The 26503-nt window shown below is 53.9% G+C and overlaps 1 protein-coding gene across 7 annotated transcripts in view; it reads right to left on the bottom strand.

Annotated features, from left to right (window-relative positions):
- The window catches only part of LOC106593735 (tyrosine-protein phosphatase non-receptor type 12), a 122892-nt gene that overhangs the window by 61487 nt on the left and 34902 nt on the right, over positions 1–26503 (bottom strand). For all 7 annotated transcript variants that reach the window (XR_014392955.1, XR_014392957.1, XR_014392956.1 and 4 more), the window contains exon 2: positions 1237–1345. Coding sequence is in view for 4 of the 7 variants with exons in the window: in XM_082977903.1 (XP_082834029.1) it covers positions 1237–1345 (109 nt within the window). In the remaining 3 variants the exon portion in view is untranslated. The remainder of the gene's footprint in view (positions 1–1236; positions 1346–26503) is intronic.

Genomic DNA, 26503 nt, shown 5'->3' with positions numbered 1-26503 from the left:
TTCAGGTAGAGGTTAGTATCCTGTAAGATGTCCTCCATGTTGTTCAGGTAGAGGTTAGTATCCTGTAAGATGTCCTCCATGTTGTTCAGGTAGAGGTTAGTATCCTGTAAGATGTCCTCCATGTTGTTCAGGTAGAGGTTAGTATCCTGTAAGATGTCCTCCATGTTGTTCAGGTAGAGGTTAGTATCCTGTAAGATGTCCTCCATGTTGTTCAGGTAGAGGTTAGTATCCTGTAAGATGTCCTCCATGTTGTTCAGGTAGAGGTTAGTATCCTGTAAGATGTCCTCCATGTTGTTCAGGTAGAGGTTAGTATCCTGTAAGATGTCCTCCATGTTGTTCAGCTAGAGGTTAGTATCCTGTAAGATGTCCTCCATGTTGTTCAGGTAGAGGTTAGTATCCTGTAAGATGTCCTCCATGTTGTTCAGGTAGAGGTTAGTATCCTGTAAGATGTCCTCCATGTTGTTCAGGTAGAGGTTAGTATCCTGTAAGATGTCCTCCATGTTGTTCAGGTAGAGGTTAGTATCCTGTAAGATGTCCTCCATGATGCCATGTTGTTCAGGAAGAGAAGAGGGGAGTGGGGCAGAGATGATGTGTGTGTGTGTGTGTGTGTGTGTGTGTGTGTGTGGGGGGGGGGGCTTGGATGCTATGCTGTGGGGAAGAAGGGCCAAGAGGATGTGTGTGTTGTGAGGGGCTGTGGCCAGAGTTTATTTGTCCAGTCCACTCAGAGCCCTTCTGGCCTCTAGAATTAATGTGATTCTTTCCAGTAATATCCATCTATTCCCCTGACAGTAAGAACCATTAGAGAGGACACACACAGAACACTACACACACACACAGAACACTACACACACACAGAACACTACACACACACACAGACACACACAGAACACTACACACACACACAGAACACTACACACACACAGAACACTACACACACACACAGAACACTACACACACACACAGACACACACAGAACACTACACACACACACACACACACACACACACACAGAACACTACACAGACACACACAGAGAACACTACACACAGAGAACACTACACACAGAGAACACTACACACAGAGAACACTACACACAGAGAACACTACACACACACACACACACACACACACACACACACACACAGAGAGAGAACACTACACACACAGAGAACACTACACACACAGAGAACACTACACACACAGAACACACAGCTTTGGCTACACATGATTACATACAGGGCAGTATGTCTTTATAGCGGTTCTTCTTCACATTGTCTTCCTTTTCCCCGACGTTGGTGGGGTAGATCTTCTCTGTCCTGTATTTGGTCGATAATCTTCGTAATCTCTGCAGGGAGAAAAAAACAACGAGAGAGAAAATGTTATTCATTCTGTGTTTTTCTGTCTCCTATAGAGAGACACGTAGTGGAGAGGGAATACCCAATGACACCCTATTTCCTTTATAGTGCACTACTTTTGACCAGAGTCCTATAAAGGGAATAGAGAGCCATTTATAGTGAACTACTTTTGACCAGAGCCCTATGAAGGGAAGAGGGAGCCATTAGGAACATATTCGTATAGAGGGGGGTTTAGTGTAGGATAGTATGAATGATTGATGGTGAAGAGAAACACTTGCCCTACATTAGAGGGATGTGGCCAGTCATGTTTCAGTGTCACAGGAACGGTTCCCAGAGAGCGTATCGTTGCCCACCCACGAGGTTAGGGATCATGAACAGATCCTATTTGACTATGCTCCACACATTTCACACACCCCCTTCTCCAGCCCCTCTAATAGCCCAGCAGAGACCAGCCCACCTAGACGCTATACAGTAGCTAACAGTTTAGGAATTCCCTAGTCCTCCTCGTGCAGCTCCAAGATGGTTCCTCACCCATCAGTACTTCCTATGGAGCTTCTCACACAGCTCTCTCTCTGGCTTCATTAGGAACTTCCAAACTCTCACGACAGCACCCTTGATCTCCAAGCTGAGGCCCTTAATTCAACTCGCTTCCAGCTCCGCTCTGAGGCCCTCTCCCCAGCTCACTTCCAGCTCCGCTCTGAGGCCCTCTCCCCAGCTCACTTCCAGCTCCGCTCTGAGGCCCACTCCCCAGCTCACTTCCAGCTCCGCTCTGAGGCCCTCTCCCCAGCTCACTTCCAGCTCCGCTCTGAGGCCCTCTCCCCAGCTCCGCTCTGAGGCCCACTCCCCAGCTCACTTCCAGCTCCGCTCTGAGGCCCTCTCCCCCAGCATTAATTACAGTGACAGAGTGTCGTTCAGCTCCACTCTAGCAGGACACAGATTCCTCTGGGACAGAACAGTAATGAGACAGTGCTTCAGCACATTAGCTGAAGGGATAAACACTACACACACACACTGGTACCCAGACACTACCACACACTGGTACCCAGACACTACCACACACTGGTACCCAGACACTACCACACACTGGTACCCAGACACTACCACACACTCGTACCCAGACACTACCACACACTCGTACCCAGACACTTCCACACACTCGTACCCAGACACTTCCACACACTCGTACCCAGACACTACCACACACTCGTACCCAGACACTTCCACACACTCGTACCCAGACACTTCCACACACTCGTACCCAGACACTTCCACACACTCGTACCCAGACACTTCCACACACTCGTACCCAGACACTTCCACACACTGGTACCCAGACACTTCCACACACTGGTACCCAGACACTTCCACACACTCGTACCCAGACACTTCCACACACTCGTACCCAGACACTTCCACACACTCGTACCCAGACACTTCCACACACTCGTACCCAGACACTTCCACACACTGGTACCCAGACACTACCACACACTGGTACCCAGACACTTCCACACACTCGTACCCAGACACTTCCACACACTCGTACCCAGACACTTCCACACACTCGTACCCAGACACTTCCACACACTCGTACCCAGACACTTCCACACACTGGTACCCAGACACTACCACACACTGGTACCCAGACACTACCACACACTGGTACCCAGACACTTCCACACACTGGTACCCAGACACTACCACACACTGGTACCCAGACACTTCCACACACTCGTACCCAGACACTTCCACACACTCGTACCCAGACACTTCCACACACTCGTACCCAGACACTTCCACACACTCGTACCCAGACACTTCCACACACTCGTACCCAGACACTTCCACACACTGGTACCCAGACACTACCACACACTGGTACCCAGACACTTCCACACACTCGTACCCAGACACTTCCACACACTCGTACCCAGACACTTCCACACACTCGTACCCAGACACTTCCACACACTCGTACCCAGACACTTCCACACACTGGTACCCAGACACTACCACACACTGGTACCCAGACACTACCACACACTGGTACCCAGACACTTCCACACACTCGTACCCAGACACTACCACACACTGGTACCCAGACACTTCCACACACTCGTACCCAGACACTTCCACACACTCGTACCCAGACACTTCCACACACTCGTACCCAGACACTTCCACACACTCGTACCCAGACACTTCCACACACTCGTACCCAGACACTTCCACACACTCGTACCCAGACACTACACACTCGTACCCAGACACTACACACTCAAACAGACACTACACACTCAAACAGACACTACACACTCAAACAGACACTACACACTCAAACAGACACTACACACTCAAACAGTCACTACACACTCAAACAGACACTACACACTCAAACAGACACTACACACTCCCTAATTAGGAAATATGCATAAGAGTGTTGATGGAAGCTTCACAAGATGTAATCACTAGTGATGTTAATAAAAAAGACATAGAAGCTAATTTTCTAACAATTAGCGGCCATTTTTCCATGACATGCACAGCTGCTGAGGCTGCACTTGAGGTAACGACCTAGTAACAGAGAGGATGCTGGGAACAGAGAGGATGCTACTTCACTGTAGCCGGGTTTCGGGACCTCGTGCAACATCTGGTCAGAAATGTTGCAGATGGGGAGGTTCAACTGGAGAATGGAGGGATGTATTGGGAGAGGTTCAAGTCCCTAGTGAGACTGGAGAATGGAGGGATGTATTGGGAGAGGTTCAAGTCCCTAGTGAGACTGGAGAATGGAGAGATGTATTGGGAGAGGTTCAAGTCCCTAGTGAGACTGGAGAATGGAGGGATGTATTGGGAGAGGTTCAAGTCCCTAGTGAGACTGGAGAGATGTATTGGGAGAGGTTCAAGTCCCTAGTGAGACTGGAGAATGGAGGGATGTATTGGGAGAGGTTCAAGTCCCTAGTGAGACTGGAGAGATGTATTGGGAGAGGTTCAAGTCCCTAGTGAGACTGGAGAATGGAGGGATGTATTGGGAGAGGTTCAAGTCCCTAGTGAGACTGGAGAATGGAGGGATGTATTGGGAGAGGTTCAAGTCCCTAGTGAGACTGGAGAATGGAGGGATGTGAGAGGAAATAGTAGAATGATGATTTATTGGGAAAGATGGGTTGATCTGTGGCTGTCTGAAGGGTGGAATTGATGTACAGTATTAAATGTTTGATGTCCTCCAAATCAAGGGGGAAAGGGGGGATGGGATTATTATATGTTTTGCGTTTCGCCCTTTACGTTTCCTGGTTTGGCTAGTTTCATGCTGTGAGCGGGGTGTCTGCTGGTCCTGGTAGTTTCATGCTGTGAGCGGGGTGTCTGCTGGTCCTGGTAGTTTCATGCTGTGAGCGGGGTGTCTGCTGGTCCTGGTAGTTTCATGCTGTGAGCGGGGTGTCTGCTGGTCCTGGTAGTTTCATGCTGTGAGCGGGGTGTCTGCTGGTCCTGGTAGTTTCATGCTGTGAGCGGGGTGTCTGCTGGTCCTGGTAGTTTCATGCTGTGAGCGGGGTGTCTGCTGGTCCTGGTAGTTTCATGCTGTGAGCGGGGTGTCTGCTGGTCCTGGTAGTTTCATGCTGTGAGCGGGGTGTCTGCTGGTCCTGGTAGTTTCATGCTGTGAGCGGGGTGTCTGCTGGTCCTGGTAGTTTCATGCTGTGAGCGGGGTGTCTGCTGGTCCTGGTAGTTAAGGGTGTGCTCGCTTCCATGCCCGCCCGGGCGTCCCGCCCTTGGAAAATCCCTTTGGGCCGGGGGGGGCGGGTGGCGGCAGCACCCCCACTGACCAGAGAACCCTCTGATGGGAGTGTTCATTTGTATTGTCTGTGTATTGTTGTTTTAAAGAATAAAAATGATCTAGATATAAAATAAATAAATTGACATGTGTAAGTTCCCACTAGTGGCCAATTTCAAAGCTGCAAATAAACTTGAGTTGAGGCCCTCAGATACAAAAAATATGTGAAAATGTTGTTCACCTTCTCAGATAATTTTATATAAAGTATGAACACTTAAGAGATGCATGTACTGATATGCACATGACAGCATATTTCATGGGCATTCATGTATTTCTTGCCACTTGTAAAGATGGGGTTTTCAGTAGCAACATAACCATTAGGCCCGGCGCGCTCCCATTAGGCCCGGCGCGCTCCCATTAGGCCCGGCGCGCTCCCATTAGGCCCGGTTACCAGGATTAGAAACTATTCAAATCTCTGTACTCTCTCCAAGACGAGACACAGAGAGACACATGGTGATTACAGAAGACCTGTGACAGCTAGCTCTTTACCCCACCAGCCTCTCTGACACTGACAGACCTGTGACAGCTAGCTCTTTACCCCACCAGCCTCTCTGACACTGACAGACCTGTGACAGCTAGCTCTTTACCTCACCAGCCTCTCTGACAGACCTGTGACAGCTAGCTCTTTACCCCACCAGCCTCTCTGACACTGACAGACCTGTGACAGCTAGCTCTTTACCCCACCAGCCTCTCTGACACTGACAGACCTGTGACAGCTAGCTCTTTACCCCACCAGCCTCTCTGACACTGACAGACCTGTGACAGCTAGCTCTTTACCCCACCAGCCTCACTGACACTGACAGACCTGTGACAGCTAGCTCTTTACCCCACCAGCCTCTCTGACACTGACAGACCTGTGACAGCTAGCTCTTTACCCCACCAGCCTCTCTGACACTGACAGACCTGTGACAGCTAGCTCTTTACCCCACCAGCCTCTCTGACACTGACAGACCTGTGACAGCTAGCTCTTTACCCCACCAGCCTCTCTGACACTGACAGACCTGTGACAGCTAGCTCTTTACCCCACCAGCCTCTCTGACACTGACAGACCTGTGACAGCTAGCTCTTTACCCCACCAGCCTCTCTGACACTGACAGACCTGTGACAGCTAGCTCTTTACCCCACCAGCCTCTCTGACACTGACAGACCTGTGACAGCTAGCTCTTTACCCCACCAGCCTCTCTGACACTGACAGACCTGTGACAGCTAGCTCTTTACCCCACCAGCCTCTCTGACACTGACAGACCTGTGACAGCTAGCTCTTTACCCCACCAGCCTCTCTGACACTGACAGACCTGTGACAGCTAGCTCTTTACCTCACCAGCCTCTCTGACAGACCTGTGACAGCTAGCTCTTTACCCCACCAGCCTCACTGACACTGACAGACCTGTGACAGCTAGCTCTTTACCTCACCAGCCTCTCTGACAGACCTGTGACAGCTAGCTCTTTACCCCACCAGCCTCTCTGACACTGACAGACCTGTGACAGCTAGCTCTTTACCCCACCAGCCTCTCTGACACTGACAGACCTGTGACAGCTAGCTCTTTACCCCACCAGCCTCTCTGACACTGACAGACCTGTGACAGCTAGCTCTTTACCCCACCAGCCTCTCTGACACTGACAGACCTGTGACAGCTAGCTCTTTACCCCACCAGCCTCTCTGACACTGACAGACCTGTGACAGCTAGCTCTTTACCCCACCAGCCTCTCTGACACTGACAGACCTGTGACAGCTAGCTCTTTACCCCACCAGCCTCTCTGACAGACCTGTGACAGCTAGCTCTTTACCCCACCAGCCTCTCTGACACTGACAGACCTGTGACAGCTAGCTCTTTACCCCACCAGCCTCTCTGACACTGACAGACCTGTGACAGCTAGCTCTTTACCCCACCAGCCTCACTGACACTGACAGACCTGTGACAGCTAGCTCTTTACCCCACCAGCCTCTCTGACACTGACAGACCTGTGACAGCTAGCTCTTTACCCCACCAGCCTCACTGACACTGACAGACCTGTGACAGCTAGCTCTTTACCCCACCAGCCTCTCTGACACTGACAGACCTGTGACAGCTAGCTCTTTACCCCACCAGCCTCTCTGACACTGACAGACCTGTGACAGCTAGCTCTTTACCCCACCAGCCTCTCTGACACTGACAGACCTGTGACAGCTAGCTCTTTACCCCACCAGCCTCTCTGACACTGACAGACCTGTGACAGCTAGCTCTTTACCCCACCAGCCTCTCTGACACTGACAGACCTGTGACAGCTAGCTCTTTACCCCACCAGCCTCTCTGACACTGACAGACCTGTGACAGCTAGCTCTTTACCCCACCAGCCTCTCTGACACTGACAGACCTGTGACAGCTAGCTCTTTACCCCACCAGCCTCTCTGACACTGACAGACCTGTGACAGCTAGCTCTTTACCCCACCAGCCTCTCTGACACTGACAGACCTGTGACAGCTAGCTCTTTACCCCACCAGCCTCTCTGACACTGACAGACCTGTGACAGCTAGCTCTTTACCCCACCAGCCTCTCTGACACTGACAGACCTGTGACAGCTAGCTCTTTACCCCACCAGCCTCTCTGACACTGACAGACCTGTGACAGCTAGCTCTTTACCCCACCAGCCTCACTGACACTGACAGACCTGTGACAGCTAGCTCTTTACCCCACCAGCCTCTCTGACACTGACAGACCTGTGACAGCTAGCTATTTACCCCACCAGCCTCTCTGACACTGACAGACCTGTGACAGCTAGCTCTTTACCCCACCAGCCTCTCTGACACTGACAGACCTGTGACAGCTAGCTCTTTACCCCACCAGCCTCTCTGACACTGACAGACCTGTGACAGCTAGCTCTTTACCCCACCAGCCTCTCTGACACTGACAGACCTGTGACAGCTAGCTCTTTACCTCACCAGCCTCTCTGACAGACCTGTGACAGCTAGCTCTTTACCCCACCAGCCTCTCTGACACTGACAGACCTGTGACAGCTAGCTCTTTACCCCACCAGCCTCTCTGACACTGACAGACCTGTGACAGCTAGCTCTTTACCCCACCAGCCTCACTGACACTGACAGACCTGTGACAGCTAGCTCTTTACCCCACCAGCCTCTCTGACACTGACAGACCTGTGACAGCTAGCTCTTTACCCCACCAGCCTCTCTGACACTGACAGACCTGTGACAGCTAGCTCTTTACCCCACCAGCCTCTCTGACACTGACAGACCTGTGACAGCTAGCTCTTTACCCCACCAGCCTCTCTGACACTGACAGACCTGTGACAGCTAGCTCTTTACCCCACCAGCCTCTCTGACACTGACAGACCTGTGACAGCTAGCTCTTTACCCCACCAGCCTCTCTGACACTGACAGACCTGTGACAGCTAGCTCTTTACCTCACCAGCCTCTCTGACAGACCTGTGACAGCTAGCTCTTTACCCCACCAGCCTCACTGACACTGACAGACCTGTGACAGCTAGCTCTTTACCTCACCAGCCTCTCTGACAGACCTGTGACAGCTAGCTCTTTACCCCACCAGCCTCTCTGACACTGACAGACCTGTGACAGCTAGCTCTTTACCCCACCAGCCTCTCTGACACTGACAGACCTGTGACAGCTAGCTCTTTACCCCACCAGCCTCTCTGACACTGACAGACCTGTGACAGCTAGCTCTTTACCCCACCAGCCTCTCTGACACTGACAGACCTGTGACAGCTAGCTCTTTACCCCACCAGCCTCTCTGACACTGACAGACCTGTGACAGCTAGCTCTTTACCCCACCAGCCTCTCTGACAGACCTATGACAGCTAGCTCTTTACCCCACCAGCCTCTCTGACACTGACAGACCTGTGACAGCTAGCTCTTTACCCCACCAGCCTCTCTGACACTGACAGACCTGTGACAGCTAGCTCTTTACCCCACCAGCCTCTCTGACACTGACAGACCTGTGACAGCTAGCTCTTTACCCCACCAGCCTCTCTGACACTGACAGACCTGTGACAGCTAGCTCTTTACCCCACCAGCCTCACTGACACTGACAGACCTGTGACAGCTAGCTCTTTACCCCACCAGCCTCTCTGACACTGACAGACCTGTGACAGCTAGCTCTTTACCCCACCAGCCTCACTGACACTGACAGACCTGTGACAGCTAGCTCTTTACCTCACCAGCCTCTCTGACAGACCTGTGACAGCTAGCTCTTTACCCCACCAGCCTCTCTGACACTGACAGACCTGTGACAGCTAGCTCTTTACCCCACCAGCCTCTCTGACACTGACAGACCTGTGACAGCTAGCTCTTTACCCCACCAGCCTCACTGACACTGACAGACCTGTGACAGCTAGCTCTTTACCTCACCAGCCTCTCTGACAGACCTGTGACAGCTAGCTCTTTACCCCACCAGCCTCTCTGACACTGACAGACCTGTGACAGCTAGCTCTTTACCCCACCAGCCTCTCTGACACTGACAGACCTGTGACAGCTAGCTCTTTACCCCACCAGCCTCACTGACACTGACAGACCTGTGACAGCTAGCTCTTTACCCCACCAGCCTCTCTGACACTGACAGACCTGTGACAGCTAGCTCTTTACCCCACCAGCCTCTCTGACACTGACAGACCTGTGACAGCTAGCTCTTTACCCCACCAGCCTCTCTGACACTGACAGACCTGTGACAGCTAGCTCTTTACCCCACCAGCCTCTCTGACACTGACAGACCTGTGACAGCTAGCTCTTTACCCCACCAGCCTCTCTGACACTGACAGACCTGTGACAGCTAGCTCTTTACCCCACCAGCCTCACTGACACTGACAGACCTGTGACAGCTAGCTCTTTACCCCACCAGCCTCTCTGACACTGACAGACCTGTGACAGCTAGCTCTTTACCTCACCAGCCTCTCTGACACTGACAGACCTGTGACAGCTAGCTCTTTACCCCACCAGCCTCTCTGACACTGACAGACCTGTGACAGCTAGCTCTTTACCCCACCAGCCTCTCTGACACTGACAGACCTGTGACAGCTAGCTCTTTACCCCACCAGCCTCTCTGACACTGACAGACCTGTGACAGCTAGCTCTTTACCTCACCAGCCTCTCTGACACTGACAGACCTGTGACAGCTAGCTCTTTACCCCACCAGCCTCTCTGACACTGACAGACCTGTGACAGCTAGCTCTTTACCTCACCAGCCTCTCTGACAGACCTGTGACAGCTAGCTCTTTACCCCACCAGCCTCTCTGACACTGACAGACCTGTGACAGCTAGCTCTTTACCCCACCAGCCTCTCTGACACTGACAGACCTGTGACAGCTAGCTCTTTACCCCACCAGCCTCTCTGACACTGACAGACCTGTGACAGCTAGCTCTTTACCCCACCAGCCTCTCTGACACTGACAGACCTGTGACAGCTAGCTCTTTACCCCACCAGCCTCTCTGACACTGACAGACCTGTGACAGCTAGCTCTTTACCCCACCAGCCTCTCTGACACTGACAGACCTGTGACAGCTAGCTCTTTACCCCACCAGCCTCTCTGACACTGACAGACCTGTGACAGCTAGCTCTTTACCCCACCAGCCTCTCTGACACTGACAGACCTGTGACAGCTAGCTCTTTACCCCACCAGCCTCTCTGACACTGACAGACCTGTGACAGCTAGCTCTTTACCCCACCAGCCTCTCTGACACTGACAGACCTGTGACAGCTAGCTCTTTACCCCACCAGCCTCTCTGACACTGACAGACCTGTGACAGCTAGCTCTTTACCCCACCAGCCTCTCTGACACTGACAGACCTGTGACAGCTAGCTCTTTACCCCACCAGCCTCTCTGACACTGACAGACCTGTGACAGCTAGCTCTTTACCCCACCAGCCTCTCTGACACTGACAGACCTGTGACAGCTAGCTCTTTACCCCACCAGCCTCACTGACACTGACAGACCTGTGACAGCTAGCTCTTTACCCCACCAGCCTCTCTGACACTGACAGACCTGTGACAGCTAGCTCTTTACCCCACCAGCCTCTCTGACACTGACAGACCTGTGACAGCTAGCTCTTTACCCCACCAGCCTCTCTGACACTGACAGACCTGTGACAGCTAGCTCTTTACCCCACCAGCCTCTCTGACACTGACAGACCTGTGACAGCTAGCTCTTTACCCCACCAGCCTCTCTGACACTGACAGACCTGTGACAGCTAGCTCTTTACCCCACCAGCCTCTCTGACACTGACAGACCTGTGACAGCTAGCTCTTTACCCCACCAGCCTCTCTGACACTGACAGACCTGTGACAGCTAGCTCTTTACCCCACCAGCCTCTCTGACACTGACAGACCTGTGACAGCTAGCTCTTTACCCCACCAGCCTCTCTGACACTGACAGACCTGTGACAGCTAGCTCTTTACCCCACCAGCCTCTCTGACACTGACAGACCTGTGACAGCTAGCTCTTTACCTCACCAGCCTCTCTGACAGACCTGTGACAGCTAGCTCTTTACCCCACCAGCCTCACTGACACTGACAGACCTGTGACAGCTAGCTCTTTACCTCACCAGCCTCTCTGACAGACCTGTGACAGCTAGCTCTTTACCCCACCAGCCTCTCTGACACTGACAGACCTGTGACAGCTAGCTCTTTACCCCACCAGCCTCTCTGACACTGACAGACCTGTGACAGCTAGCTCTTTACCCCACCAGCCTCTCTGACAGACCTGTGACAGCTAGCTCTTTACCCCACCAGCCTCTCTGACACTGACAGACCTGTGACAGCTAGCTCTTTACCCCACCAGCCTCTCTGACACTGACAGACCTGTGACAGCTAGCTCTTTACCCCACCAGCCTCTCTGACACTGACAGACCTGTGACAGCTAGCTCTTTACCCCACCAGCCTCTCTGACACTGACAGACCTGTGACAGCTAGCTCTTTACCCCACCAGCCTCTCTGACAGACCTGTGACAGCTAGCTCTTTACCCCACCAGCCTCTCTGACACTGACAGACCTGTGACAGCTAGCTATTTACCCCACCAGCCTCTCTGACACTGACAGACCTGTGACAGCTAGCTCTTTACCCCACCAGCCTCTCTGACACTGACAGACCTGTGACAGCTAGCTCTTTACCCCACCAGCCTCTATGACACTGACAGACCTGTGACAGCTAGCTCTTTACCCCACCAGCCTCTCTGACACTGACAGACCTGTGACAGCTAGCTCTTTACCTCACCAGCCTCTCTGACAGACCTGTGACAGCTAGCTCTTTACCCCACCAGCCTCTCTGACACTGACAGACCTGTGACAGCTAGCTCTTTACCCCACCAGCCTCTCTGACAGACCTGTGACAGCTAGCTCTTTACCCCACCAGCCTCTCTGACACTGACAGACCTGTGACAGCTAGCTCTTTACCCCACCAGCCTCTCTGACAGACCTGTGACAGCTAGCTCTTTACCCCACCAGCCTCTCTGACACTGACAGACCTGTGACAGCTAGCTCTTTACCCCACCAGCCTCTCTGACACTGACAGACCTGTGACAGCTAGCTCTTTACCCCACCAGCCTCTCTGACACTGACAGACCTGTGACAGCTAGCTCTTTACCCCACCAGCCTCTCTGACACTGACAGACCTGTGACAGCTAGCTCTTTACCCCACCAGCCTCTCTGACAGACCTGTGACAGCTAGCTCTTTACCCCACCAGCCTCTCTGACACTGACAGACCTGTGACAGCTAGCTCTTTACCCCACCAGCCTCTCTGACACTGACAGACCTGTGACAGCTAGCTCTTTACCCCACCAGCCTCTCTGACACTGACAGACATGTGACAGCTAGCTCTTTACCCCACCAGCCTCTCTGACACTGACAGACCTGTGACAGCTAGCTCTTTACCCCACCAGCCTCACTGACACTGACAGACCTGTGACAGCTAGCTCTTTACCCCACCAGCCTCTCTGACACTGACAGACCTGTGACAGCTAGCTCTTTACCCCACCAGCCTCACTGACACTGACAGACCTGTGACAGCTAGCTCTTTACCTCACCAGCCTCTCTGACAGACCTGTGACAGCTAGCTCTTTACCCCACCAGCCTCTCTGACACTGACAGACCTGTGACAGCTAGCTCTTTACCCCACCAGCCTCTCTGACACTGACAGACCTGTGACAGCTAGCTCTTTACCCCACCAGCCTCACTGACACTGACAGACCTGTGACAGCTAGCTCTTTACCTCACCAGCCTCTCTGACAGACCTGTGACAGCTAGCTCTTTACCCCACCAGCCTCTCTGACACTGACAGACCTGTGACAGCTAGCTCTTTACCCCACCAGCCTCTCTGACACTGACAGACCTGTGACAGCTAGCTCTTTACCCCACCAGCCTCACTGACACTGACAGACCTGTGACAGCTAGCTCTTTACCCCACCAGCCTCTCTGACACTGACAGACCTGTGACAGCTAGCTCTTTACCCCACCAGCCTCTCTGACACTGACAGACCTGTGACAGCTAGCTCTTTACCCCACCAGCCTCTCTGACACTGACAGACCTGTGACAGCTAGCTCTTTACCCCACCAGCCTCTCTGACACTGACAGACCTGTGACAGCTAGCTCTTTACCCCACCAGCCTCACTGACACTGACAGACCTGTGACAGCTAGCTCTTTACCCCACCAGCCTCTCTGACACTGACAGACCTGTGACAGCTAGCTCTTTACCCCACCAGCCTCACTGACACTGACAGACCTGTGACAGCTAGCTCTTTACCCCACCAGCCTCTCTGACACTGACAGACCTGTGACAGCTAGCTCTTTACCTCACCAGCCTCTCTGACACTGACAGACCTGTGACAGCTAGCTCTTTACCCCACCAGCCTCTCTGACACTGACAGACCTGTGACAGCTAGCTCTTTACCCCACCAGCCTCTCTGACACTGACAGACCTGTGACAGCTAGCTCTTTACCCCACCAGCCTCTCTGACACTGACAGACCTGTGACAGCTAGCTCTTTACCTCACCAGCCTCTCTGACACTGACAGACCTGTGACAGCTAGCTCTTTACCCCACCAGCCTCTCTGACACTGACAGACCTGTGACAGCTAGCTCTTTACCTCACCAGCCTCTCTGACAGACCTGTGACAGCTAGCTCTTTACCCCACCAGCCTCTCTGACACTGACAGACCTGTGACAGCTAGCTCTTTACCCCACCAGCCTCTCTGACACTGACAGACCTGTGACAGCTAGCTCTTTACCCCACCAGCCTCTCTGACACTGACAGACCTGTGACAGCTAGCTCTTTACCCCACCAGCCTCTCTGACACTGACAGACCTGTGACAGCTAGCTCTTTACCCCACCAGCCTCTCTGACACTGACAGACCTGTGACAGCTAGCTCTTTACCCCACCAGCCTCTCTGACACTGACAGACCTGTGACAGCTAGCTCTTTACCCCACCAGCCTCTCTGACACTGACAGACCTGTGACAGCTAGCTCTTTACCCCACCAGCCTCTCTGACACTGACAGACCTGTGACAGCTAGCTCTTTACCCCACCAGCCTCTCTGACACTGACAGACCTGTGACAGCTAGCTCTTTACCCCACCAGCCTCTCTGACACTGACAGACCTGTGACAGCTAGCTCTTTACCCCACCAGCCTCTCTGACACTGACAGACCTGTGACAGCTAGCTCTTTACCCCACCAGCCTCTCTGACACTGACAGACCTGTGACAGCTAGCTCTTTACCCCACCAGCCTCTCTGACACTGACAGACCTGTGACAGCTAGCTCTTTACCCCACCAGCCTCTCTGACACTGACAGACCTGTGACAGCTAGCTCTTTACCCCACCAGCCTCTCTGACACTGACAGACCTGTGACAGCTAGCTCTTTACCCCACCAGCCTCTCTGACACTGACAGACCTGTGACAGCTAGCTCTTTACCCCACCAGCCTCTCTGACACTGACAGACCTGTGACAGCTAGCTCTTTACCCCACCAGCCTCTCTGACACTGACAGACCTGTGACAGCTAGCTCTTTACCCCACCAGCCTCTCTGACACTGACAGACCTGTGACAGCTAGCTCTTTACCCCACCAGCCTCTCTGACACTGACAGACCTGTGACAGCTAGCTCTTTACCCCACCAGCCTCTCTGACACTGACAGACCTGTGACAGCTAGCTCTTTACCCCACCAGCCTCTCTGACACTGACAGACCTGTGACAGCTAGCTCTTTACCCCACCAGCCTCTCTGACACTGACAGACCTGTGACAGCTAGCTCTTTACCCCACCAGCCTCTCTGACACTGACAGACCTGTGACAGCTAGCTCTTTACCCCACCAGCCTCTCTGACACTGACAGACCTGTGACAGCTAGCTCTTTACCCCACCAGCCTCTCTGACACTGACAGACCTGTGACAGCTAGCTCTTTACCCCACCAGCCTCTCTGACACTGACAGACCTGTGACAGCTAGCTCTTTACCCCACCAGCCTCTCTGACACTGACAGACCTGTGACAGCTAGCTCTTTACCCCACCAGCCTCTCTGACACTGACAGACCTGTGACAGCTAGCTCTTTACCCCACCAGCCTCTCTGACACTGACAGACCTGTGACAGCTAGCTCTTTACCTCACCAGCCTCTCTGACAGACCTGTGACAGCTAGCTCTTTACCCCACCAGCCTCACTGACACTGACAGACCTGTGACAGCTAGCTCTTTACCTCACCAGCCTCTCTGACAGACCTGTGACAGCTAGCTCTTTACCCCACCAGCCTCTCTGACACTGACAGACCTGTGACAGCTAGCTCTTTACCCCACCAGCCTCTCTGACACTGACAGACCTGTGACAGCTAGCTCTTTACCCCACCAGCCTCTCTGACAGACCTGTGACAGCTAGCTCTTTACCCCACCAGCCTCTCTGACACTGACAGACCTGTGACAGCTAGCTCTTTACCCCACCAGCCTCTCTGACACTGACAGACCTGTGACAGCTAGCTCTTTACCCCACCAGCCTCTCTGACACTGACAGACCTGTGACAGCTAGCTCTTTACCCCACCAGCCTCTCTGACACTGACAGACCTGTGACAGCTAGCTCTTTACCCCACCAGCCTCTCTGACAGACCTGTGACAGCTAGCTCTTTACCCCACCAGCCTCTCTGACACTGACAGACCTGTGACAGCTAGCTATTTACCCCACCAGCCTCTCTGACACTGACAGACCTGTGACAGCTAGCTCTTTACCCCACCAGCCTCTCTGACACTGACAGACCTGTGACAGCTAGCTCTTTACCCCACCAGCCTCTCTGACACTGACAGACCTGTGACAGCTAGCTCTTTACCCCACCAGCCTCTCTGACACTGACAGACCTGTGACAGCTAGCTCTTTACCTCACCAGCCTCTCTGACAGACCTGTGACAGCTAGCTCTTTACCCCACCAGCCTCTCTGACACTGACAGACCTGTGACAGCTAGCTCTTTACCCCACCAGCCTCTCTGACAGACCTGTGACAGCTAGCTCTTTACCCCACCAGCCTCTCTGACACTGACAGACCTGTGACAGCTAGCTCTTTACCCCACCAGCCTCTCTGACAGACCTGTGACAGCTAGCTCTTTACCCCACCAGCCTCTCTGACACTGACAGACCTGTGACAGCTAGCTCTTTACCCCACCAGCCTCTCTGACACTGACAGACCTGTGACAGCTAGCTCTTTACCCCACCAGCCTCTCTGACACTGACAGACCTGTGACAGCTAGCTCTTTACCCCACCAGCCTCTCTGACACTGACAGACCTGTGACAGCTAGCTCTTTACCCCACCAGCCTCTCTGACAGACCTGTGACAGCTAGCTCTTTACCCCACCAGCCTCTCTGACACTGACAGACCTGTGACAGCTAGCTCTTTACCCCACCAGCCTCTCTGACACTGACAGACCTGTGACAGCTAGCTCTTTACCCCACCAGCCTCTCTGACACTGACAGACCTGTGACAGCTAGCTCTTTACCCCACCAGCCTCTCTGACACTGACAGACCTGTGACAGCTAGCTCTTTACCCCACCAGCCTCACTGACACTGACAGACCTGTGACAGCTAGCTCTTTACCCCACCAGCCTCTCTGACACTGACAGACCTGTGACAGCTAGCTCTTTACCCCACCAGCCTCACTGACACTGACAGACCTGTGACAGCTAGCTCTTTACCTCACCAGCCTCTCTGACAGACCTGTGACAGCTAGCTCTTTACCCCACCAGCCTCTCTGACACTGACAGACCTGTGACAGCTAGCTCTTTACCCCACCAGCCTCTCTGACACTGACAGACCTGTGACAGCTAGCTCTTTACCCCACCAGCCTCACTGACACTGACAGACCTGTGACAGCTAGCTCTTTACCTCACCAGCCTCTCTGACAGACCTGTGACAGCTAGCTCTTTACCCCACCAGCCTCTCTGACACTGACAGACCTGTGACAGCTAGCTCTTTACCCCACCAGCCTCTCTGACACTGACAGACCTGTGACAGCTAGCTCTTTACCCCACCAGCCTCACTGACACTGACAGACCTGTGACAGCTAGCTCTTTACCCCACCAGCCTCTCTGACACTGACAGACCTGTGACAGCTAGCTCTTTACCCCACCAGCCTCTCTGACACTGACAGACCTGTGACAGCTAGCTCTTTACCCCACCAGCCTCTCTGACACTGACAGACCTGTGACAGCTAGCTCTTTACCCCACCAGCCTCTCTGACACTGACAGACCTGTGACAGCTAGCTCTTTACCCCACCAGCCTCACTGACACTGACAGACCTGTGACAGCTAGCTCTTTACCCCACCAGCCTCTCTGACACTGACAGACCTGTGACAGCTAGCTCTTTACCCCACCAGCCTCACTGACACTGACAGACCTGTGACAGCTAGCTCTTTACCCCACCAGCCTCTCTGACACTGACAGACCTGTGACAGCTAGCTCTTTACCTCACCAGCCTCTCTGACACTGACAGACCTGTGACAGCTAGCTCTTTACCCCACCAGCCTCTCTGACACTGACAGACCTGTGACAGCTAGCTCTTTACCCCACCAGCCTCTCTGACACTGACAGACCTGTGACAGCTAGCTCTTTACCCCACCAGCCTCTCTGACACTGACAGACCTGTGACAGCTAGCTCTTTACCTCACCAGCCTCTCTGACACTGACAGACCTGTGACAGCTAGCTCTTTACCCCACCAGCCTCTCTGACACTGACAGACCTGTGACAGCTAGCTCTTTACCTCACCAGCCTCTCTGACAGACCTGTGACAGCTAGCTCTTTACCCCACCAGCCTCTCTGACACTGACAGACCTGTGACAGCTAGCTCTTTACCCCACCAGCCTCTCTGACACTGACAGACCTGTGACAGCTAGCTCTTTACCCCACCAGCCTCTCTGACACTGACAGACCTGTGACAGCTAGCTCTTTACCCCACCAGCCTCTCTGACACTGACAGACCTGTGACAGCTAGCTCTTTACCCCACCAGCCTCTCTGACACTGACAGACCTGTGACAGCTAGCTCTTTACCCCACCAGCCTCTCTGACACTGACAGACCTGTGACAGCTAGCTCTTTACCCCACCAGCCTCTCTGACACTGACAGACCTGTGACAGCTAGCTCTTTACCCCACCAGCCTCTCTGACACTGACAGACCTGTGACAGCTAGCTCTTTACCCCACCAGCCTCTCTGACACTGACAGACCTGTGACAGCTAGCTCTTTACCCCACCAGCCTCTCTGACACTGACAGACCTGTGACAGCTAGCTCTTTACCTCACCAGCCTCTCTGACAGACCTGTGACAGCTAGCTCTTTACCCCACCAGCCTCTCTGACACTGACAGACCTGTGACAGCTAGCTCTTTACCCCACCAGCCTCTCTGACACTGACAGACCTGTGACAGCTAGCTCTTTACCCCACCAGCCTCACTGACACTGACAGACCTGTGACAGCTAGCTCTTTACCCCACCAGCCTCTCTGACACTGACAGACCTGTGACAGCTAGCTCTTTACCCCACCAGCCTCTCTGACACTGACAGACCTGTGACAGCTAGCTCTTTACCCCACCAGCCTCTCTGACACTGACAGACCTGTGACAGCTAGCTCTTTACCCCACCAGCCTCTCTGACACTGACAGACCTGTGACAGCTAGCTCTTTACCCCACCAGCCTCTCTGACACTGACAGACCTGTGACAGCTAGCTCTTTACCCCACCAGCCTCTCTGACACTGACAGACCTGTGACAGCTAGCTCTTTACCCCACCAGCCTCTCTGACACTGACAGACCTGTGACAGCTAGCTCTTTACCCCACCAGCCTCTCTGACACTGACAGACCTGTGACAGCTAGCTCTTTACCTCACCAGCCTCTCTGACAGACCTGTGACAGCTAGCTCTTTACCCCACCAGCCTCTCTGACACTGACAGACCTGTGACAGCTAGCTCTTTACCCCACCAGCCTCTCTGACACTGACAGACCTGTGACAGCTAGCTCTTTACCCCACCAGCCTCACTGACACTGACAGACCTGTGACAGCTAGCTCTTTACCCCACCAGCCTCTCTGACACTGACAGACCTGTGACAGCTAGCTCTTTACCCCACCAGCCTCTCTGACACTGACAGACCTGTGACAGCTAGCTCTTTACCCCACCAGCCTCTCTGACACTGACAGACCTGTGACAGCTAGCTCTTTACCCCACCAGCCTCACTGACACTGACAGACCTGTGACAGCTAGCTCTTTACCCCACCAGCCTCTCTGACACTGACAGACCTGTGACAGCTAGCTCTTTACCCCACCAGCCTCTCTGACACTGACAGACCTGTGACAGCTAGCTCTTTACCCCACCAGCCTCTCTGACACTGACAGACCTGTGACAGCTAGCTTTTTACCCCACCAGCCTCTCTGACACTGACAGACCTGTGACAGCTAGCTCTTTACCCCACCAGCCTCACTGACACTGACAGACCTGTGACAGCTAGCTCTTTACCCCACCAGCCTCTCTGACACTGACAGACCTGTGACAGCTAGCTCTTTACCCCACCAGCCTCTCTGACACTGACAGACCTGTGACAGCTAGCTCTTTACCCCACCAGCCTCTCTGACACTGACAGACCTGTGACAGCTAGCTCTTTACCCCACCAGCCTCTCTGACACTGACAGACCTGTGACAGCTAGCTCTTTACCCCACCAGCCTCTCTGACACTGACAGACCTGTGACAGCTAGCTCTTTACCCCACCAGCCTCTCTGACACTGACAGACCTGCTGGCTGTGGTGAACATCACATGATCACGTGGCCTGGCTGACAGAACACTGATACATGGTTATGACAACTGAAGGAATAGGCATAAAAGCATTAAAAAGGTGCAGTCAGAGGGAGGGAGAGAGAAATGAAGAGAGTGCTAGGGAAAGAGAGCGAGGGAGGGAGCGAGGGAGAGAGAAATGAAGAGAGTGCTAGGGAAAGAGAGTGAGGGAGGGAGCGAGGGAGAGAGAAATGAAGAGAGTGCTAGGGAAAGAGAGCGAGGGAGGGAGCGAGGGAGCGAGGGAGAGAGAAATGAAGAGAGTGCTAGGGAAAGAGAGCGAGGGAGGGAGCGAGGGAGAGAGAAATGAAGAGAGTGCTAGGGAAAGAGAGCGAGGGAGGGAGCGAGGGAGAGAGAAATGAAGAGAGTGCTAGGGAAAGAGAGCGAGGGAGGGAGCGAGGGAGCGAGGGAGAGAGAAATGAAGAGAGTGCTAGGGAAAGAGAGCGAGGGAGCGAGCGAGCGAGGGAGAGAGCGAGGGAGCGAGGGAGGGAGGGAGCGAGGGAGCGAGCGAGGGAGGGAGCGAGCGAGGGAGCGAGCGAGCGAGGGAGGGAGGGAGGGAGGGAGAGGATAATGTTTTTACCAGGTGTTGCTATGTCTCCTTACTTGAAGACTACAGTATGTGTTTCTCAGGCCTTCTTGCTGGAGAGGAGAACCAAGCAGAGCTCTGCTCTCTCAGGCATACAGTAATACCATTATATCTATTCTGGTCTCAAGTGGATTACATTCTCATCAGAACACTACACTGATTCTGTTCTGCAGAGGAGCCAGGGGCTGAGACAGCCAACATCACAACACACAAGGTATGCACTCTTCCACACACACACACACACACACACACGCTCAGACACACACACGCTCAGACACGCTCAGACACACACACGCTCAGACACGCTCAGACGCACGCACGCTCAGACGCACGCACGCTCAGACGCACGCACGCTCAGACTCAGACACGCTCAGACGCACGCACACGCTCAGACGCACGCACACGCTCAGACGCACGCACACACACGCTCAGACGCACACACACACGCGCTCAGACGCACACACACACACGCTCAGACGCACACACACACACGCTCAGACGCGCACACACACACGCTCAGACGCGCACACACACGCTCAGACACACACGCTCAGACGCACGCACACACACGCTCAGACACGCACACACACGCTCAGACACGCACACACACACACACTCACACGCTCAGACACAGACACACACACACTCACACGCTCAGACACAGACACACACACACACGCTCAGACACAGACACACACACACACGCTCAGACACACACACGCACGCTCAGACACACGCACGCACGCTCAGACACACGCACGCACGCTCAGACACACGCACGCACGCTCAGACACACGCACGCACGCTCAGACACACGCACGCACGCTCAGACACACGCACGCACGCTCAGACACACGCACGCACGCTCAGACACACGCACGCACGCTCAGACACACGCACGCACGCTCAGACACACACACACGCTCAGACACACACACACGCTCAGACACACACACACGCTCAGACACACACACACGCTCAGACACACACACACACGCTCAGACACACACACACACGCTCAGACACACACACACACGCTCAGACACACACACGCTCAGACACACACACACACGCTCAGACACACACACACACGCTCAGACACACACACACACGCTCAGACACACACACACACGCTCAGACACACACACACACGCTCAGACACACACACACGCTCAGACGCTCAGACACACACGCACGCTCGCTCAGACACACTTATGTATACATTTTAATGCATGCACACACTCTCTCACACATCCACCCACGCCACATTGCACTACGCATGAGAAAACACACGTCAGCACCTTCATGGGGCGGCAGGTAGCCTAGTGGTTAGAGTGTTGGGCCAGTAAACAAAAGGTTGCTAGATCGAATCCCCGAGCTGACAAGGCAGTTAACCCAGTGTTCCCCTGAACAAGGCAGTTAACCCACTGTTCCCCTGAACAAGGCAGTTAACCCACTGTTCCCCTGAACAAGGCAGTTAACCCAGTGTTCCCCTGAACAAGGCAGTTAACCCAGTGTTCCCCTGAACAAGGCAGTTAACCCAGTGTTCCCCTGAACAAGGCAGTTAACCCAGTGTTCCCCTGAACAAGGCAGTTAACCCACTGTTCCCCTGAACAAGGCAGTTAACCCACTGTTCCCCTGAACAAGGCAGTTAACCCACTGTTCCCCTGAACAAGGCAGTTAACCCACTGTTCCCCTGAACAAGGCAGTTAACCCACTGTTCCCCTGAACAAGGCAGTTAACCCACTGTTCCCCTGAACAAGGCAGTTAACCCAGTGTTCCCCTGAACAAGGCAGTTAACCCAGTGTTCCCCTGAACAAGGCAGTTAACCCAGTGTTCCCCTGAACAAGGCAGTTAACCCAGTGTTCCCCTGAACAAGGCAGTTAACCCAGTGTTCCCCTGAACAAGGCAGTTAACCCAGTGTTCCCCTGAACAAGGCAGTTAACCCACTGTTCCCCTGAACAAGGCAGTTAACCCACTGTTCCCCTGAACAAGGCAGTTAACCCACTGTTCCCCTGAACAAGGCAGTTAACCCACTGTTCCCCTGAACAAGGCAGTTAACCCACTGTTCCCCTGAACAAGGCAGTTAACCCACTGTTCCCCTGAACAAGGCAGTTAACCCACTGTTCCCCTGAACAAGGCAGTTAACCCACTGTTCCCCAGTAGGCCGTCATTGTAAATAAGTATTTGTTCTTAACTGACTTTCCTAGTTAAATAAAAAATAAATGGCACCAGCAGGCAGCACCATCTCAGCCAATCACAACTGAGCCTGTGTGCTGGAAACAAATAGATGTGAGTAAATCAGGTACAGAGGGAGACGAGTCTGTCTGTCTGTCTGTGGCAGGCGGTAGTCCAGTCCATACCTCAGGGTAGGACAGGGGGAAGCCGTCAGGGTAGGACAGGGGTAAGCCCTCAGGGTAGGACAGGGGTAAGCCCTCAGGGTAGGACAGGGGTAAGCCCTCAGGGTAGGACAGGGGTAAGCCCTCAGGGTAGGACAGGGGTAAGCCCTCAGGGTAGGACAGGGGTAAGCCCTCAGGGTAGGACAGGGGTAAGCACCAGGGTAGGACAGGGGTAAGCCCTCAGGGTAGGACAGGGGTAAGCCCTCAGGGTAGGACAGGGGTAAGCCCTCAGGGTAGGACAGGGGTAAGCCCTCAGGGTAGGACAGGGGTAAGCCCTCAGGGTAGGACAGGGGTAAGCCCTCAGGGTAGGACAGGGGTAAGCCCTCAGGGTAGGACAGGGGTAAGCCCTCAGGGTAGGACAGGGGTAAGCCCTCAGGGTAGGACAGGGGTAAGACAGGGTAGGACAGGGGTAAGCCCTCAGGGTAGGACAGGGGTAAGCCCTCAGGGTAGGACAGGGGTAAGCCCTCAGGGTAGGACAGGGGTAAGCCCTCAGGGTAGGACAGGGGTAAGCCCTCAGGGTAGGACAGGGGTAAGCCCTCAGGGTAGGACAGGGGTAAGCCCTCAGGGTAGGACAGGGGTAATCTCAGGGTAGGACAGGGGTAATCTCAGGGTAGGACAGGGGTAAGCCCTCAGGGTAGGACAGGGGTAAGACAGGGTAGGACAGGGGTAAGACAGGGTAGGACAGGGGTAAGACAGGGTAGGACAGCAGCAGTGTGGGACCAGGGAGTTACCCTCTGATGAGTTGGATGGAGCTCTGTGGAACCTGCTCTCCACTGGGCTGGAGGTTCCTGGCACTTTACCATCTCCCTCTCTAACCACATATAGACTGCATCCTAAATGACATCCTTTTCCCTATAGAGTGCACTACTATTGACCAGAGCCTATTAGGTTGTGTTCAACAGTAGTGCACTATATAAGGGACAGAGTGCCATTTGGGATGTATTCTTAAGGCCTACAGCTCCAACACAGAATTCTGACATGTATTGGAGTGGCTCAGTTCAGTTCCAATTTAACGTCTCTTTGCATGTCAGCTCTCATATCTGCAGTCATGTAATGCAGGGCCGTTAGAGAAACCCTTTAGACATTCCATCTGCATGTATGTTGTGCTGCCCGGGCCCACGATACCCGGCTTTAGGCCAAATACCCCCCCACTGGGGCATACAGCTGCATGGCTTGTAAAAAGTTTAATTATTTTGGTCACAGAAAATGAAAAATCTATCCGTCCATATTGTGTTGCATAAAACCCTGAGTCAGACAGTTTATAGAATCACATCTTTATCAACTAAGTGTTTTCCTGTAAAATAAAAAGGAGGGGATTCTCTTATTGGGTTCCAAATCAAACAGATTTTTAACAAATCTGAACATTGTCGGTGGAGTCATAAGAAATACGTTTTTATTTTATTTTGCTGCTTCCACGCCAAACCACCATTTTTTATTGCTCTCTCTTCCGTGGTTCCGTAAACGTTGTGCACACATGAACAGGACGCAAGTACACACAATGGAGAAGCCCATTGGAGGACGCAGTACAAAAGGAAACAAAAAGTGGAACTAGAGGAGAACAAACGAGCGAGAGACAGAGAGAATTGAAGGAGCGTAGGAGAGGAGAGGATGAACGGCAGAGCTTTTAAAGGAGCTAACTCAGTAAATTGATTATGTTATCTGTCGATCAATTTCCACTAACAGTCTCAGTCTGGCTCCTGGAGAACTTTCTGGGCTACGGCTGACAGAAGACACTAGTAAGAGCAGAGACAGAATGACAAGGCCAGTAGAAGGAAAAAAGAAAGACAGGAAATATGTAACGCGCCTCCTTTCTCACTCGTTCTCCCTTCCCTCTCTTTCTTTCTGAACCTGCCTCTCAGCCCTGTGCAACAGGAAGTGGCAGTGTTGTTGTGAGAGAGAGCGCGTGAGGGCCAGCTTCCTGTGCGCTGCACTACCACTATAATACTTCTGCCACCGAGCAACAATGGGGGAGACCAGTGACACACACTACCCCTCGCCCCTCTCACCCCCCCTGAGCAGACTCACCCCAGCACACATCTGAGCAGCAAGGCAAGACACCAACGGATTTGGCCTCCTCCCCTATCCTCTCTGCATGCCTAAACTCAAATCTCCTCTGGCACCGTGCCTCCTCTCCCCGCTACAATTCACTAACCCCCCCCCCCCCCCCCCCCCCCCCCCCCCCCGTCCTCAACTCGCTCCCCCCGTCCTCAACTCCCCCCCCTCCCCGCTCCCCCCCCCCCCCCGTCCTCAACTCCCACTCCCCCCCATCCTCAACTCCCCCTCCTCAACTCGCTCCCCCCGTCCTCAACTCCCCCCCCTCCCCGCTCCCCCCCCCCCCCCCGTCCTCAACTCCCACTCCCCCCCATCCTCAACTCCCCCTCCTCAACTCGCTCCCCCCCGTCCTCAACTCCCCCCCCCCCCGTCCTCAACTCCCCCCCCTCCGTCCTCAACTCCCTCTCCCCTCCGTCCTCAACTCCCCCCCCCCCCCCCCCGTCCTCAGCTTGCTCCCCCCCCGTCCTCAGCTCGCTCCCCCCCCCGTCCTCAGCTCGCTCCCCCGCCGTCCTCAGCTCCTCTCTCCATCTAATTTCCTCCCTCCGCCTTCACAGTCCCAAATCCCCCTCTCCGCCTCCGCTCTCCAGTGAGACGGATCGGAGCGAGGCGAGATGGGGCGACGCCCTAAGGCTGTCTCTGCCAAAATCAAAGACCCACTCCCTGAGGGTAGACTGGAGAGACAGACCACCATCCTCAGAGCTGAGCTGGAGATTGGGCTGGGTCCTGTCTCGCTCAGTGGCTGGGTCCTGTCTCGCTCAGTGGCTGGGTCCTGTCTCGCTCAGTGGCTGGGTCCTGTCTCGCTCAGTGGCAGGGTCCTGTCTCGCTCAGTGGCAGGGTCCTGTCTCGCTCAGTGGCAGGGTCCTGTCTCGCTCAGTGGCTGGGTCCTGTCTCGCTCAGTGGCTGGGTCCTGTCTCGCTCAGTGGCTGGGTCCTGTCTCGCTCAGTGGCTGGGTCCTGTCTCGCTCAGTGGCAGGGTCCTGTCTCGCTCAGTGGCAGGGTCCTGTC

The sequence above is a fragment of the Salmo salar genome, chromosome 07 (genome assembly GCF_965601325.2).
Source record: "Salmo salar chromosome 07, fSalSal1, whole genome shotgun sequence".
In the NCBI taxonomy this organism is placed as follows: Eukaryota; Metazoa; Chordata; class Actinopteri; order Salmoniformes; family Salmonidae; genus Salmo; species Salmo salar.
This window is presented reverse-complemented; position numbering and strand designations above follow the sequence as displayed.